The sequence below is a fragment of the Aphanomyces invadans genome (assembly GCF_000520115.1).
Source record: "Aphanomyces invadans strain NJM9701 unplaced genomic scaffold supercont1.61, whole genome shotgun sequence".
NCBI lineage: Eukaryota > Oomycota > Saprolegniomycetes > Saprolegniales > Verrucalvaceae > Aphanomyces > Aphanomyces invadans.
This window is the reverse complement of record NW_008580206.1, coordinates 156,880-172,093: the sequence shown is the minus strand read 5'-3', so window position 1 is coordinate 172,093 and position 15,214 is coordinate 156,880. Positions and strand designations below refer to the sequence as shown.

Genomic DNA, 15,214 nt, shown 5'->3' with positions numbered 1-15,214 from the left:
CTCCGCGCAAGATCCCGGATATACATGTAATCGTCCAGACGTTGTGACGGATTTTCGTCGGGTGCATCCGTCGTCGTCGTGCGGCGACTGGTTTCCAGACTCGAGGAGTCACCTGCCACCGACTGGTTCGTGGTGGATACGATGCTGTTTCGCCGACTGTCTGTCGCCATGCTCGACCGCCGCCGCTCCTCCTGGCGCATCTTGACCCGTTTGAATTTACGTGCGAAACGAACCGTTTCAAACTTTTTCAAGTCGTCCACCGGATAAAGAGGTCCGGATAATCCGCAAGTTCGAGATATCTTGAGAGGTCACACATCGGAGGCAACTGCCACCGCTTCGACGCTCTCATCCTCGCAGCATCCATGAGCAAGGGTTTGAACCCACACCACCTGCAAGAGGTTGATCCATTGCCTGGCGTGTCTGCTTACCTTCATGAGGTCTAGGTCTCCAAGTTCCTCAAGTTCTTTCGCTCGCGACTTGCGACACACCTTGAGAACATCGAGGCCGAGTTCGACGACACATTGTCCGACAGGCATGCCTTCTTCCCATGGGAGAAAGAAGTTGCTTAAGTGCGTGTAGACTTTCCTCCGATGACATGTACAGTCAAAAGGACGTGACGGATGTTCTCAAGTCGTTGAGTTTTGCCGTCAAGGTAGAAAGGCACATATGTGCTACCGATTCACCCCCTCGTGCTCTAGGCGAACGCGAGAAGCGAGCTCCAGGACACTATCAACATGACAGCCCTTCTCCTCCGCCAAGTCTTCCATGAAGCTCAAGACCACGTAAGCTTGGTGGCATCGCCCCTGTACCGAATCTCACCTCAGCGACATAGCGAATGAATATTGAATTGGATACGGGCATCATCGAAGACAAAGGTTGGTGAAGCAAGACACAACTCCATGGCTAATTTTCGACCAGACATGCTGGAAAAGGTGGAGCGACTGTCGGTGGCGGAGTGGGCCAACGACGAACGGAGATTGGAAGGGAAGAAGTCGGTAAAGCCCTCGCGCGATCACGACGACGAAGAATTCGCAGCGCTCGAGAAGGAGAACCAGAGCCTGCGCCATCGTCTAGAACAGCTTCAGAAAGACGTGAACAAGGCCATCAAGGACAAGCAACGGGCTCAGGACGACATGGACGAGTTACGGCAAGCAGCGCATGCATCGCGCCATGTAGAGGCGTTGGAGAAGGAGCTCAAGGAATCCCGCGACATCATCGCCGACTACGAGCGCAGCGCGAAGGAGGCCAACCAGCACATCACGCAAACCAAGCAGTTCCAGCAGCTCAAGAAAATGGTCGGGCAGAAGAACGATGCGCTCAAGGCGCTGCGAAAGCGTCTGCTCAAGTATGAGCCGGATGCTGACTATGATGACGTCGACGAAGACGACTAGAGACCATTCGTGACTCGTTAATTGCATATGCGAATGAAACTCTCCATGTCGCGAGGCGTTATGGAGATGTGACACGGGGAGTGAGGTGGGTCAGGGCGAGTCCGTGGAGCTGGCTGTGCGACGGATTCGGCGGCACACGGACGTGGTTGTCCACGAGCAGTCTCCCGAGAGCTCGATGAGACAAAAGCGAGCAAAGCACATCGAGTTGCTCGACTTCGTCTGCGTGCGTCTCGTCCGAGCCAGCCTCAAACGCTGTCGAAATCATCCCATGATTTTCGTGTGCCCATTCGCGTTGGAGTGTTCGAATGGTACTACGAGCGTGATTTCGTGTGGCGTCGTCTGTCGACTGCATGTACAGCTTGAGGCAATATGCTTCGTCGCACGACAGCCGGTCGGACTCGACAAGCGCGTCGACCTGCGCCAGTTCAATCAGGCATGCTCGCGGGTTGTCGTCCGCTTGTTCTGTCTCGATGGGTTGACGTGGTTTGAATGCCAACACGGTCAACACACTGGGGTAGATCGAGCACGACGCATCACACGGACGGGCGAGGGTCGGTGGGACGTTGGCAAAATTGAAATATCGCTGGTAGTGCAGCCACCAACTCGCGCGATGGGCTGGCTCGACGTTGTCTACATGACGCGCTTTTTCCATTGCGTCGAGCTTCTCGATCGCTTCCGTACTAACCCATTCCCAAAACACAGCCCACGGCACGACCGAGTCTTCGTCGGTCGAGTCGAATGTCGTCACCGCTTGAACGTACCCGGGGTCGCCCTCGTTGGCAAACACTTGGCGGATCAAGAGCTTGCAGTCTGCCTTGGAGATCTGGCCGGTCGCGTCGGGGTCGTACTGGGTGAAAAGCACTTTTGCACCGACTTCCAATCGGTCAATCTCAGCGGTGGCCTGCTGCAGGGACGAAAAGTGCTCTTTCGTTGAACTCGCATACAAGCTCGCCCCGGCGGCGTATCCGAGGACGCTGCCCACAACCGCACCTCCTGTGGCAGCGACGAGTCCGACGGGGCCCATTGCCGCCGCCCCCGTCCAGTACCCCACCGTCGTCGCTACTCCGTACAAGCCCAACGTCGCGCCGGCCGCTGCAACTGTGCCGCTCGCGACATGATGTCCTGCTTTCAGCCAAAACGCTTGCATCGAGAGCCGTTCACTCGCGGACGTCCGGGGCTTTTTCTGGCGAAATTCCAGGTAGTCTTTTCCAATGTCGACCAAGATGGCTGCGACTGTTAGAGGAGCCGCCACCCCGCGTAAACCAGGTATCACCCGTCTGAGACCGGTAGCCAGAGCCACGCCGCTGGCTGCTTTCACCCCACTGTCCACTGCAGCGCATTGCCCGGCCGAGACCATGGACCCCAGCGTCGCGCCATCGTTCGACGACGTTTGAAGTCCGTACGCAACAACCACTTGGTCTGCCAGTCGACTCCGCAGCATGTCCAACTGGTGTTCTTTGTACGACAACATGGCCGCGGCACCCCGGTCAACTTGGTCTGCATCCACGTAGGATAGGCACCCCATGGGCAGTTCCACCACGTAATGAGCCACTGGAACCTCTCTGCGGTCGATGACTGTGCCGACACCAAACGGAGTGGAGACGAATGCCCCATTCGGGTACAAAGCGGCCTTAACAGACAGGTCAACCCCTTCCAACGTCGCCAGGCACTCGAAGAATTCATCTTCGGCTTGTTCTTGCGTTGTGGCCCACCCCACGTCGTCCAGGCAGTCATAGAACTCGTCCATTAGCGTCGTATGTTGACTTGGTGGGGCATGCGCTGCCACGACCGCGTCGTTGGGTTGTACAAGTTGACGCTGATGGGACAATCGCACGTCCCCGCCACCGCCACGGGCCAAAGCAGTCCCGTGGCTCCCTTTGTCCATCAACAATTGCTGGAGCAACGGAAACGGCATGCGTCGGACGGCTTCGGCTTGGCGGCGGCGGCGTGTGTTGTCGTTGTACTTGGTCCATGCGTGGACAGCTACGGCCATGCCAGCGCTTACAACGACTGCCCCCCCGACAGCCGATGCCGCCATGGCAAAGCTACCGCTCGATGGATGGGTGGTCGCGGCTTGGTCCGTCGCGAGCATGTCGTCCGACGCGACGTATGTTACGCTCTTATCTGCCCGAACGACGCGCATCTTGTCAACTGCAAACAGGTTGTCGTGGTTGTTCGGGTTGAACCGGGGGTTCGACTTCGGCACCACTAGGACGCCGTTCGAGTTGGAGAAGCCCCACGTCATGGTATTCCACTTGTCTTGGGCTAGCCGGAACACCCGAAGGGCGTCATCCAGGCTCGTGCCATGGACAGTTCCTCGCTGGAGGAACTCGTCGCCCCACGTGCCTTTCGCGTGGTTATCGGCTTGTTGTTGCAGCTGTTTGTCGTATGCGGCGCGAGCGTCCGGGTCCGTCAGCACCTCATGAGCTTCGGCAAGCAGTTTAAAGTGGATCGTCGCTTTGTCGCGGTCCGCGGGTGTGGTCCATCGGTCGGGGTGCCACTTCAGCGCGTGGGACTTGTACGCAGCGCGGACCTCCTTGACCGTTGCATCCGGTGCGATGTGCAGTCGCTCGTAATGGTTCATCTCGACGGTGCAGCCTTGAGCAACCCGTTTTGACACCTGCATCACGTACGATGGCATAACGTGCTGCCGCAACGCAAACGTCGACACGGCCTGCATGGCTTTGCGCAATTTTACCGCGACGACCGTCGAGTCGTCCACGTGGGTGACGGACAAGCTGTCCTTCGTCAGGAACGCATATGTCCCGACGGGGCGCAAGTCCTGCATGCAAGCGGTCCATTTTGCATTGTGGATGATCCGTGTTTGGAAGGTTCGGAATGTTTTGTGCACCAAGTGCCACGTCTGGTCGGCATAGTACGACAGGGCGAATTGAGCCATCGGAGACGATGCCGCCGTGACGGGCGCGGTGCTGACGACGCGAGATACCGTTGGCAGGAGTTTGAGGACAAAACCTAGCGCGCGCGAGACTTCGACGAACCGGCTTGTCGTCGTTGAGACCAGCGACGCAGTCTGCGCAATGTCAAAGATGTTGGGCACGCAGTCAAACTCGTTTACGATTGTGACCATGTGTGGCGCGAGTTTGGTCGATGCCAAAACAATCGACACGTCCGACGTGGCGATGCACGGGGAGCCGAACGCGATGGACCGCACACCGATGTCTTGGGTTGGAATCTCAGTCAATAGGAGATCGCGCTGTGCAAGGAGGCTTGGCGGACAAGCACGGGACGTTGATGCATTGGATTCACGCATGCGAGCGTCGTCGATTGCCTCAAGCGTCAACTGCAACGCGCGCGGCAATGAAGCATAGACAAGACCAAGAAAGCACATATGCGCCGTGCTTCCAGTCGCGGCATGACCACACAACACGAGAGTCTTGCCTTTGCCGTGAACAATGTCGAGCAACGATTGCCGCGTAAGGGGGTCGTGGGGACGTCGGAGAAGTTGCAAAATGCGCTTCGCTTGTTTATGGAATGCTGTATGGACGCGACCGCCATACCAGAATGTTGCTTGACGCTCTGTGATGTCGAGGAGTTGCTGGGGAAAGGGGGTGGGTTTGATGCAGCAGAACACGCTGAGTTCCGACTCGATCAAGACAAAATCGTCGAATCGAAGAAGGGACGGAAGCGCGAGGTCATCGGAGAGAGTAGCTGTGGACGGATCCGACTCCAAGAACGTGAGGATATCGTCGCTTGCGATGGCGGCACACAGGACAGCGGCATTGCCAACCTGCTCCTCTGTCACGCCAGTGGAACACCACAGCGCCGTCGCTCGTCCCATCGTGCAGTTGGGTTGCCCCGTTCTCGCTGCTTTACCATCACTTTCATCGAAATGTTGGTTTTATATGGCAGTGACAGAAGGAGTTGCGACAAGATCACAACATTTTCAATGAATACTACATTAGTAGTAGTAGTTATTCGTACAAATATATTAATATTAAATGAAACCGTACTTAGTAGGGTGGTGTATCTTCCCCGTGACCTTTCGGTAGATTTCAAATATGCAGCGGGTCGAGTTGATCAAGGAGACGCTGCTCAGCTCCATGAAGGCTGAAAAAGATCCGAGCGGTACGACCAGCTGCGAGAAAGAAAGATTGCTCCAAGTTCTTGACCACGTCGAGACTAGACTTGCGAGATGCAGAGTTGACGGACGAAATGGATGGCGCGTGGGCGGAAGGAAAAGCTCCGATCGCGCTCATCACTCAGGTGAACACCAAACTCGTGGCAGTGCGCTTCCAATCTCACACGCTGCGCTAGTTTCTTGGGTTTCTCGAAGACGAAGAAACCGAATTGGCCATGGAGTTGGCTCAAAAGAGTAAGTCTCCATTCGTCCCGCGCGACAAGAGGTCTGACGAGTGGCTCCCTCTCAAGTCCTGGGGTACGAGCCCTCCAACCAACTCGTGCACAATCTATTCAAGGCGCTACAGCTTAAGCTTGTCGTTGGTATGGTCATGTGACCCACGTGATACGTGGGTTCATGTGAAGTGTCCACATGTAGACCAGCAGGAAAGCGATGGCGAAAGCGGCGACGAGAGCAGCGACTCTTCGGGCGACGACAGCACGGATGACCAAGAGGACGGTGACGAGAGTGATGAAGAACACATCAAGGCTGCCGCGACAGACGACGCAGTGTCGGAGGCGAAGGACGTCGAGTTGTAGCGAGCTCGTAGCATCGTGCTCAATGACTTTTCACGCACATACAGTTCTCTCGTTCATTTTACAAAGCTGTTCTTGGATTTACGTGCTCACGAGGTGGAAAAACACAGCCAAGAACGCGACAAACACAAGGAGGGGAATGTGGTCCGTGATGTCGAAAGCCGCTTCCTTTTTGCGGATCGCGGTCCCAGGGTACGTCTTGGGAGCCTTGGGGGTCTCGGCCTTCTTGGCAGGAGGCTCCTTCGCAGAGATCGTCGCTTCCTTCGTTGATGCGGGGGCAGATGCCGGTGTCTTCTTGGACACGGGCAAACCGGCCTTTTCCTTGGCGTCGTTGACCAGCTCCTGCACATGGTTAAGCACTTCCTGGTCGTTCACAGCTTCCGCTAGAGCAATGCCCTTGTCGAAGTTCTCTTCGGCACCGTCCTTGTTTCCCTTCTTGAGGCACAAGATGCCTCGGGCAATTTGCGACAGACAGTTGATGCGGCTGTTTTCAATAGAGTTCTTCTCGCACAGCGACGAACAGTCTTCCAGAGTCTTCTCCGCGTCGTCAATCATGCCCTACAACGCATCATCCCATGAGATGTCACGCAGCTCATTTGACATTTTCGTACCTGCTCGGCTTGAACAAACGCTTTGTTGCACAACGTGTCCGCAATGTCGCCGGCAATTTTCGACAGAATCTCGCCCTTCTGGTCGTTTTGAATGCGGGCGTCGACGTCAAGTTGAAATTGGCGCAGTGACTTTTCCACTGCCGTGATGTGTTCGAGCTGCTCGGCCGGACCGTCGCTCAACGCCGTTAGCTTCTTGTACACATCGGCAATCACGTGTTGCGGCGGGATCGGCGTCATCGTGTTGGCCAACGATAACACTTCATGCAGCACCTTTCGGCACGCGTCCTTCCCTTCTTGCTCAATGTTAAAGTCGGCGTGCAGCTGGATGAGCTTCAAGAACAAAAACTTGTCTTCGTGCTCGAGGGGCTCGAACGGGACGTTGCGAAGCTCGGTCCAGAGCTCTTCGAGGGCAGCCAAATATTGTGGGTCGCGCTGGTTGTTCTCCTTGTACTTGTTGATGTTGTACACGAGTAGCACTTCGATGCAGCCCAAGAGTCCCTTGTAATCGTTCTGTGACGCAAAGAACGCCTGCGTGGACTGGACCAAGTTGATGTGCTTCATTGGGTCGGTCACCTTGAGCACGTGCATTTGAATGTGCATCAATTGGAGGCAGCTCTGCACGTCCGTGCGCGCGACACCTTCTTGGAATGCCTGAAGAGAACATGTATAGCACTCCATGAACAATGACGGGCTTTCGTACCTCTGTGATGTGAATCAGCGCGGATTCAGGGTCTCCGTTCTCCGTATGAAGGCGGGCAATCCACTCATTGCACTGAAACACGACTTCCCATTGCAGAGCAGCTGCCGCGATTTCTCGAGCCTTGGTCGCGTACTTGATACCGGGTTCAGTCAATTTAAGCATTCCGCACGATCGCACGGCGTGCATGAGAAGCTTGATCATGCGGGGGGGTGGCGCGCCAGCTTGAACGCCAATCATGACAGCGCTTTCTAACGCCTTGATACACATTTCACCTTCGCCCAGAGACGTGTGGCAAGCAGCCAAACCTTCGAGAAACTCAATGCGGCGCTCGGGGTTCGGGAGCTCTTGCAACGCCTTGACGAAGTGCGGAATAGCCTCGCGGAATTTTTCGCTCTTGTAGTAGACCATTCCGAGGCTACCGTAGATGGCGCCGCACACGTCACGGCGCTTCACTTTCTCAGCTTCGGCCAACGCCGTTGTGAAGTTGGAAATCGTGGACGGGAAATCCCCAGCTTGAAATGTTTCGTTCGCCTTCGCCACGAGATCCTTGAGGTGGATGTCCGCGACCTTGGCAACTTCCAACGCCGCCAAGTCGCCGATGACACCTTCGTCGTCAGGCAGTGCATCCTTGGCCGCTTTCAGATCTTTTTCGGCTTCTCCGAGGAGCCCCGCGCTCATGAACGCGTGACCTCGGAAATGCAATGCCTTGACGAGTTTCGGATTTGCTTTCAGGACTTCCGACAGCACGGGAATGACTTCGAGGTTGCGGTCGAGTTTGATCAGTGCAATCGATAAGTTCATGCGACACGATTCAATGAATCCGGCGGGCGTGTCAGGCCCAGCGCCCTGGAGGAGATCCTTGTAGATAGCACACCCTTGGGCAAACTCGCCCTTCTCCATGTGGATTTGAGCCTTGCTGCGCAATGCTTCCATCTGCTGCAGGGCAGAGGGCGCCGAGGGCACGGACGCAGCGGCGGCAGGTCCGCGTTTGACCTCAGCTTCATCGTCCGAGTCTTCGATCTTGTCCCATTTCGAGTAGTCGGTCATGGTGCGCGGAGGAAGAGGGAATTTCCGAGAATGCTCTCGCGCGCAACGCGTGTTTACTTGGGCGGCATAGTCAATTCAAGTCAAACGATTTATACATTTCCAGAGGCGATCGAGGTTGATTACCTGTACAAATGAATACCCATGCGAAAGACAAGTCGGGAGAGTCCGCCTTGGCGGCAGTGACGGCTTTGGTCGGTCGATATGGCACAGCACTGCAGCGCATGATGCGACGGGGCTATCATCTTGCGCACACGTAGGCACATGTGGTCGACTCATGGGTCGGCTCTTCGCGGTGCCAAAACGCCGGCGGTTCAAGATATTGGTCGACCCCGGTGGGCTTTCAATAGTCGATGCAAACAAAACGATCGAGTCGCCAGAGCAACCAAACACACACAACTTGTTTGTTCGAGGTGGAGGATTTGCTTTTTTTCCGTGGGAGGTGTGGGATCGACTCTGGAGATTTCGTGTACCAACCCCGTGTAGACAATCGACTTTGTCCGTCCTCTTCGTACCATTCAAGCGCTGTCATGTGCTCTGAAGTACTCTGGAAGGCGTGTGAAAGCAGGAGCGTACAGCCAGCGCGGTGTTTCCCGCCCAGGGCGGCCACGGCACATTTCAGGAGCCTTGTTCATCAAGTTCGTGCACCTGACGTGTTCCTTGGAATGTCGCTCGTTCATCGTTGCTAGCTGGCTCTATAACCTATAAAACGCAAAGGATGGCACAGATCCCTTCATTTAACTTGAAGTTTCCATGTCGTGGTAGGTGCCGACGGTCCGTGCAGCCAGGTGTCGTCCACGCGACGAGCTCCCCTTGATACAAAACCATTCCATTCATGTCCTTGCGCCTCGGTTAAGTCACCACTGGAGTCTTGTGGCAACCTCAATCACGTCGGACTTCTCTTGTTTTCGTCCAGAACTCATGGTGGCACCGGACGTGCCACGCACGCGAACGGCGACTTCGATGGAAATCTCTTTGGATACCATAGTTTGTCCCACTTGGGTCACGGTATGTCCCAACACAGGGCTGGATCGTGTGGGATTTCACCCAATCAGAGACGATCCCTCAACGCGATGACTACCAAGAGACACCGACAGACAGCCCCGTCCATGCTGGTTGTTGTCCACACGTTTTTGGAATGGCATGGCTTTCACTCATGTACTGACCACCACAACAGACCTGTGCGCCATCCAGTGCTCCTACGAGCAGCCTTTTCGTGTCTTTGTTGCGGCCCCGAACAAAGACATACACGATCAAGGCAAGAAAACGACCTGCCACATCCTGACGTGATGGACGCATATTTGCCACGCTGGAATGACTTGAACGCGTCATCTGTGCCACTTGTCAACATCGCGATGCACCCAATACATACACCATGCCCAACGTGGTGGCGGCGTCGCGGTTCGCGCTAGAACGCGACGCCCAGCAGTGCCGCGAGGCCGACGCGTGCACCACATTGAAGGCGGCACGCGTTGGATACAGTACTTGGACAGGTGGGATTTACCGGGATAAACTACCCATCCGCCGCCACCCAACTTCCATGGACGTACAGTCAACGGAGCGGTCACTTTCAAATCTTCGCACGGTCCCGCTCATGGTGAACCCCACAGCGGCTTCGCCGAAGCGCGTCGTCATCGTTGGCTCCGGCGTCACCGGGCTGGTGGCCGCGCGCACCCTGTCCAAGTACTCCGACTGCCACGTCACGCTCGTGGAAGCGGCCGACCGTGTCGGGGGCCACGCGTACACGATTGACGGCCCGTCCGGCGAGCGCATGGACATTGGGTTCATGGTCATGAACGACCTCACGTACCCAAACTTGATCAAACTGTTTGCAGAAGTAGGCGCCGCCGTCGAGCCGTCCGACATGTCGTTTTCGGTCTTCGACGACACTGACTCGTGGTCATTCCAGAGCTCGTGGAGCTGGACGCTGGACAACATCTTCCGCCCCAGACTGTGGCACTTTGTCCGCGCCCACCGAGAATTTGCCACGCGAGGGCTGGCCTTCCTTGCTGACGAAACGCCCCGCACGACGAGCACGCGCGAATTCGCCGCGGGACTCAACCCGCGCTTCGTGGACAAATGGCTTGTTCCGTTCATATCTGCGGTCTGGAGCACGTCTGCCGACGGCGCCATGGACTTCCCGATCCAGCCCTTGCTCAAGTTCATGCACCACCACATGTTCCTCACGCTGGAGACGGTCAAGTGGACGACGCCCGCCGGTCGTTCAGAATCTTACGTCCAAAAAGTGCTAGACATGTGCCCGCAGCTCGTCGTCCGGACGTCTTCGCCCGCCGCCAGGATCGACGTCGCCAACAAGCGCCTCGTGCTCAAGTCTGGGGAAGAGCTCCCGTACGACGCGCTGATTCTAACGTGCAGCGCGCCACAAGCCGCCGCCCTCGAGCCGCCGATCTCCACCCGCGCGTGGCTATCCCAATTCAGTACGCTCTCGTCGCGCATTGCGTGTCACACGAGCGGCGCGGGCATGCCTCCCGTCCATAACGACAGGTCGTCTTGGAACGTGTCTAGCACTCCCGCCGCCGGCCCCCAGGTCACATACTGGATCTCTCGCCTCCAGTCGCTCGAGAATAAGTCTGTGTACTTGTCATTGAACCCGGCGACGACGCCCGACGGCACGTTCTTCGAAACAGACCTCGCCCATCCCGTCATGAACGCGTCCGCGTACCAAGGGCAGCTGGACGAATCCAAATTCCAGGGCCACGAAGGCGTCTACTTTGCTGGCGCGTGGCTGCGCAATGGCTTTCACGAAGACGGCGCTGTATCTGGTCTCATGGCGGCCCGCCGTGCGATCGGCCGCGAGGACATTCCCATCGAGTTTCCGACATTGGCGGGGCTGCCAGCCGCCCCTGTCGTCGGCTCCAGCTACCACGCGCGCTTCTTGCCGGCCAAGCACGCGTATGCCATTCACTACGACATGCACTTGCATCGGTTCGACACGCGCAGTCCGCCCAAAAACTTTTGTCGCACCGACCACTTTGGCGACCCGTCTGTGCCACTCGACACATGCGTGCGCCGGGAGCTCGCGACGCGCCTCAACTACTGGCCTCTCGGAAAGATCGAAGCCGTGGCCAACCTCCGCTACCTTGGGCTCGGGTTCAACCCGATCACACCCTACTTTTGCCACGACGAAATTGGGACACTCCAAGCGCTCCTCCTCGAGGTCCACAACACCCCGTGGAACGAACGATGCCTGTACGCCATGCGCGTCCGCCCCAATGACGTCCTCGAGCCGGCGGTCCAGCCCAAGGCGATGCACGTGTCGCCTTTCAACACACCGCCGTCCGCGATCGACCAGCCTGCCGCCGAGTACGAATTCAAGCTCGTCGGCAAGTCCAGCATCACTGTTACGTTGCGCGAACAAGTTTCCAAGGCCGTCATCATGACTGCGTCGTGGAAAGTCGACTACACCAAGTCCCATGACGTGCACACGGGATCGTGGCGTACTGTGATCCAGATCTACTATCAAGCTGTCGCGCTCTTGGTCGGTGGCCTCGCCATGCAATCGTACGAAGCCCAGCCCAAGACGGCGTGGACGTCGCCGTTGATTCTGTTCCCGACCGTCGCGTTTGGTGCAGTCGTGGCGGTTCAATACAGTCAAGGGCTGCTCCTGTCTTCGGTGCTCTTTGCGCTGTTGACGCCGCTGGTCGCCCTCCATCATCGATACCACGGTGCGATGCTTCCGTACTCGATCCTTGCGGTCGTTGTCGGTGCGATTGCATTCACCCATGCTGCTCTCCACTCGACGTCGTCGTTTGGCACGCACGGCGGCGTCGCCGCGATTGCAGCGCTCGCAGCGTCGCATTTCACGACCCCGGACCACTTCACGTGTTTGCGGGTTTTGAGTTATGCGAATGCAGCCATTGCCGTTGTCGGCGAATCCGTTCTCCCACACTGGGCTCATCTGTGCGCAGCCTACATGAGCGTGTTATTCTTCTGGACGAGCCGCGAGTCGACGTCGAATGGCGTCGGCTGGGCAGTCACCGGGATTCAAGCAATCTCGGCCATGCGCCTGGCGTCCGAAGCGCTCGTGGACCCTCGAGCGTCGCCCCTCGTCGAGTCCTTGCACGGTCTCCTCGCCACGCATTTGCTCTACGGCCTCTTGGCGCCGTCGTCCAACTGGGAGTTTTACCTTCACGCGATCGTGGTCTGTTTCATTGGTGTGCTGCATCCATGGGAGCCCACGTTGTTCTCGTGGCCGTTCTTGACCGGCTTGATTGGCCTCCAGGTCTTCATCTCCACAGCTTATGCGTACTTGTCGCGCTCGTCCAACTTTCTGGCGTGTCGAGATCGTTTCGTCACGCGTGGCATGCAGCTGGCGCTGTCGGCGGCCACCAACGGACAGCTCTACCTCACCCAAGACGAGAACGATCCGATTCCCGCCGCCGCCGACCCCGCCGCGCCCGTGGCCGTTCTCGTTGTGAACAAGCCGTTTGCGTTTTTCGAAGCCCTCCTTTCGAACGGCGAGCTCGGCCTCGGTGAAGCATTTGTGCGCAACGAGTGGGCCGTAGGTCCCAACACGTCCCTGGTCCAAGTGCTGTCGACGCTGGCTGGAGCGAACCTTCAAGAGAACTGGCTCGTCCTCGCCCTCCCGTACCTTTCGCCGTCGTTCTACTTTCGCCGCGCGGCCTTTCTCCTGCGCTTTGGCGCGCTCGACCGCACGCAGAGCGCCAACTCGATCGCAGAGCACTATGACGACGGCAACGCTCTCTTTCGCGCGTTCCTTGGAGACGATATGGTGTACACCAGTGCTTCGTGGGATGGTTTGCCCCCAAATACGCCGCTCGCCGAAGCCCAGCGCCACAAAGTCCAACGCATTTTGGATCTTACCCTCGCCAAACCCGGCGAGAAACTCGTGGATATTGGATCTGGGTGGGGCTACCTCGTGCATGCGGCTCGCAAGGCTGGCATCGACGCCACGGGGCTGTGCAATTGCCGCAGTATGGTCGGTGCTGCCCGTGCTCGGTACGGCGACTCGAACTTTGCCTTGCAGGACTATCGAGACATCCCTGCCACCCACGATCACGCTGCAGTCACGGCTGTCGAGATGATTGAAGCTGTCCCGGCCGCTCATTACTCGGACTTTGCCGCCGCATGCGACCGTGCGCTCAAACCCGGTGGCCGCGTCGTCATGCAAGTCATCCATGCGTACGCGTTCAACAACCCTGTGGCCCGCAGTCGGTCGCCGACTCCACTCGGGACGTTCGTCACAACGCACATCTTTCCCGGCCAGCAGGTCCCCAACTTGGACTTTCTTCATGAAGCCTTCATCGAACACAAGTTTAAGCGAGTGTTCACCGAGACTCGATCCCATGACTACGCCGACACACTCAAGCTGTGGGCCGACAACCTGGACGCTGCCCGCCACACGCTGCCGCCGACCGTGTACCGCAAGTACAAGTACTACCTGAACTGGTGCGAGGTCGGGTTCCGCATCGAGAAGCTCCATTTGTCCCGAGTAGTGTTCGAGAAGCCTGTCGCGACGGCAGTCAAGCCGGCCAAGGCCAAGATGCTGTAAGCGGCGCTGGGGGTGTTGACAGTCGAGCTAGTCTAAATATCGGTCCGTTGTCCCGTGTGTTCATCTTGACAGGAGTGCCACGAGCCATGGACTGTAAGCGCAGCGGACGCGATGACCTCAAAGTAGCAGTAGCGAAAGTACGCCATTGTGACGTAGCGCCGATTATCGTGATGTGACTGCGGATGAGCCGAACGCGACATGGGATGCCGACGTGTGTGTGTGTGCCGCGAAGACATGCCGATGGATGAAGGAAGGATTAGTCTAGTTAGCGGGACAGCACATTGATCGTGTCCAACAAGTCAGTGAAGGCAATGTCTTCTTTGAACTTCTTGGGACGCATCTGGTTGTCTGCGTTGGCCGGCACGACAAACGACGTGCCTTGGATAGTCCATCCGTGCGCTACATCGACAAGTGAGGATTGTCAAGAGGAGACTTCGGTGTGCATTCGCCTCGGTACCTGTGACCAACGCTTCGACTTCCTTGCTATCAAGATGCAGCTGTTGCGCGACAAAGGCGGCGGCAACGACGTCGTGACTTCGAGAGATTGCAGACACGATGTATTCTCGGACAGCCGCGTCAAACCCAGGCACTTTCTTCGCGGACACAAGCGGCAATTGCCAGAACGCAGGGAAGAGGCACGTTTGGAGCAACGAGCCGGCTTGCAGAAGTTCCGTGACGTCCTTGTTCTACACACACCGCCATCGTCAACACCTTTCACCGTGCAAATCGGAATCACCAAACGCCGCACCTTGCGCAACGATTCCGAGACCAGGTAGCTCGCGCCCAAGAAGAAGTTGGAAGGCAAGGTCATCAGGCCCTTGACCAAGATTTGAATCGCACGAGGAAGTTGATGGTCCACAGGGGTAGAATAGATCGTGTACAACTTGAGCAACATCATGTTGGCTTCTTCATCGACAGTACCCGTGGCAATTTGTTCATCTAAATAAGCTTCCAACAGACTGATCAGGCTTTCGTCCAAGGGATCCGCATCCACTTGCTTCTTGACTGCCGCCGCCTTGGCGCTGTGCGTGCTCTCGAAGTTGACCGCCCGCGTCATCTTGGAATTATGGCGAAGAGCCAAATTAAATAAACAATGGCAATATCCAGCTGAATAATTTATTCCAAACACACATGAGTACGGCGCATTTGAATGCACGCATGGCAAAATCAATTGTATTTTTCGTTTTGAATTTGGAAAATATTACTGCCCATTGAATGGTGGATGGGACATTCCTCTATATTTTGATAATATCAGTAAGCA

At 56.9% G+C, this 15,214-nt stretch overlaps 6 protein-coding genes across 6 annotated transcripts; 3 read left to right on the top strand and 3 right to left on the bottom strand.

The window, feature by feature from the left end:
* The first annotated feature begins 299 nt into the window (after positions 1-299).
* Positions 300-5,212, top strand: H310_14134 (hypothetical protein). The gene is made up of 6 exons (XM_008881929.1): positions 300-398; positions 444-532; positions 580-652; positions 699-782; positions 833-875; positions 919-5,212. The coding sequence occupies exons 1-6, from the start codon at positions 363-365 to the stop codon at positions 1,389-1,391; spliced, it is 798 nt and encodes a 265-aa protein (XP_008880151.1). The 5' UTR covers positions 300-362; the 3' UTR covers positions 1,392-5,212.
* On the bottom strand, positions 1,383-5,216 carry H310_14133 (hypothetical protein). Its single transcript, XM_008881928.1, has one exon. It carries the CDS (start codon positions 5,188-5,190, stop codon positions 1,450-1,452), a length of 3,741 nt encoding a protein of 1,246 aa, XP_008880150.1. The 5' UTR covers positions 5,191-5,216; the 3' UTR covers positions 1,383-1,449.
* Positions 5,217-5,410: 194 nt separating this feature from the next.
* On the top strand, positions 5,411-6,068 carry H310_14132 (hypothetical protein; the record flags this gene model as incomplete). Its single annotated transcript, XM_008881927.1, has 5 exons — positions 5,411-5,477; positions 5,536-5,615; positions 5,667-5,724; positions 5,781-5,852; positions 5,908-6,068. The coding sequence occupies 5 exons, from the start codon at positions 5,411-5,413 to the stop codon at positions 6,066-6,068; spliced, it is 438 nt and encodes a 145-aa protein (XP_008880149.1).
* H310_14131 (hypothetical protein) lies at positions 5,877-8,486 on the bottom strand. The gene is made up of 3 exons (XM_008881926.1): positions 7,377-8,486; positions 6,677-7,327; positions 5,877-6,623 (listed from the first exon to the last, which is right to left on the bottom strand). The coding sequence occupies exons 1-3, from the start codon at positions 8,421-8,423 to the stop codon at positions 6,147-6,149; spliced, it is 2,175 nt and encodes a 724-aa protein (XP_008880148.1). The 5' UTR covers positions 8,424-8,486; the 3' UTR covers positions 5,877-6,146.
* Positions 8,487-9,999: 1,513 nt separating this feature from the next.
* Positions 10,000-14,308, top strand: H310_14130 (hypothetical protein). Its single transcript, XM_008881925.1, has one exon. The coding sequence runs from the start codon at positions 10,015-10,017 to the stop codon at positions 13,951-13,953; it is 3,939 nt and encodes a 1,312-aa protein (XP_008880147.1). The 5' UTR covers positions 10,000-10,014; the 3' UTR covers positions 13,954-14,308.
* Positions 14,195-15,022, bottom strand: H310_14129 (hypothetical protein). Its single transcript, XM_008881924.1, has 3 exons — positions 14,702-15,022; positions 14,411-14,639; positions 14,195-14,352 (listed from the first exon to the last, which is right to left on the bottom strand). Exons 1-3 carry the CDS (start codon positions 15,008-15,010, stop codon positions 14,219-14,221), a joined length of 672 nt encoding a protein of 223 aa, XP_008880146.1. The 5' UTR covers positions 15,011-15,022; the 3' UTR covers positions 14,195-14,218.
* Between the last annotated feature and the right edge of the window lie 192 nt (positions 15,023-15,214).

Coding starts and splice junctions, on each gene's coding strand:
- H310_14134 (XM_008881929.1), top strand. CDS start 363: ATGAGCAAGGGTTTGAACCCACACCACCTGCAAGAG. Junction 653..698: donor CGTTGAGTTTTGCCGTCAAG/GTAGAAAGGCAC, acceptor CTCGTGCTCTAG/GCGAACGCGAGAAGCGAGCT. Junction 876..918: donor GGGCATCATCGAAGACAAAG/GTTGGTGAAGCA, acceptor ATTTTCGACCAG/ACATGCTGGAAAAGGTGGAG.
- H310_14133 (XM_008881928.1), bottom strand. CDS start 5,190: ATGGGACGAGCGACGGCGCTGTGGTGTTCCACTGGCGTGACAGAGGAG.
- H310_14131 (XM_008881926.1), bottom strand. CDS start 8,423: ATGACCGACTACTCGAAATGGGACAAGATCGAAGACTCGGACGATGAA. Junction 7,328..7,376: donor CGCTGATTCACATCACAGAG/GTACGAAAGCCC, acceptor TGTTCTCTTCAG/GCATTCCAAGAAGGTGTCGC. Junction 6,624..6,676: donor CGTTTGTTCAAGCCGAGCAG/GTACGAAAATGT, acceptor GATGCGTTGTAG/GGCATGATTGACGACGCGGA.
- H310_14130 (XM_008881925.1), top strand. CDS start 10,015: ATGGTGAACCCCACAGCGGCTTCGCCGAAGCGCGTCGTCATCGTTGGC.
- H310_14129 (XM_008881924.1), bottom strand. CDS start 15,010: ATGACGCGGGCGGTCAACTTCGAGAGCACGCACAGCGCCAAGGCGGCG. Junction 14,640..14,701: donor TCTCGGAATCGTTGCGCAAG/GTGCGGCGTTTG, acceptor CGGTGTGTGTAG/AACAAGGACGTCACGGAACT. Junction 14,353..14,410: donor AGTCGAAGCGTTGGTCACAG/GTACCGAGGCGA, acceptor TTGTCGATGTAG/CGCACGGATGGACTATCCAA.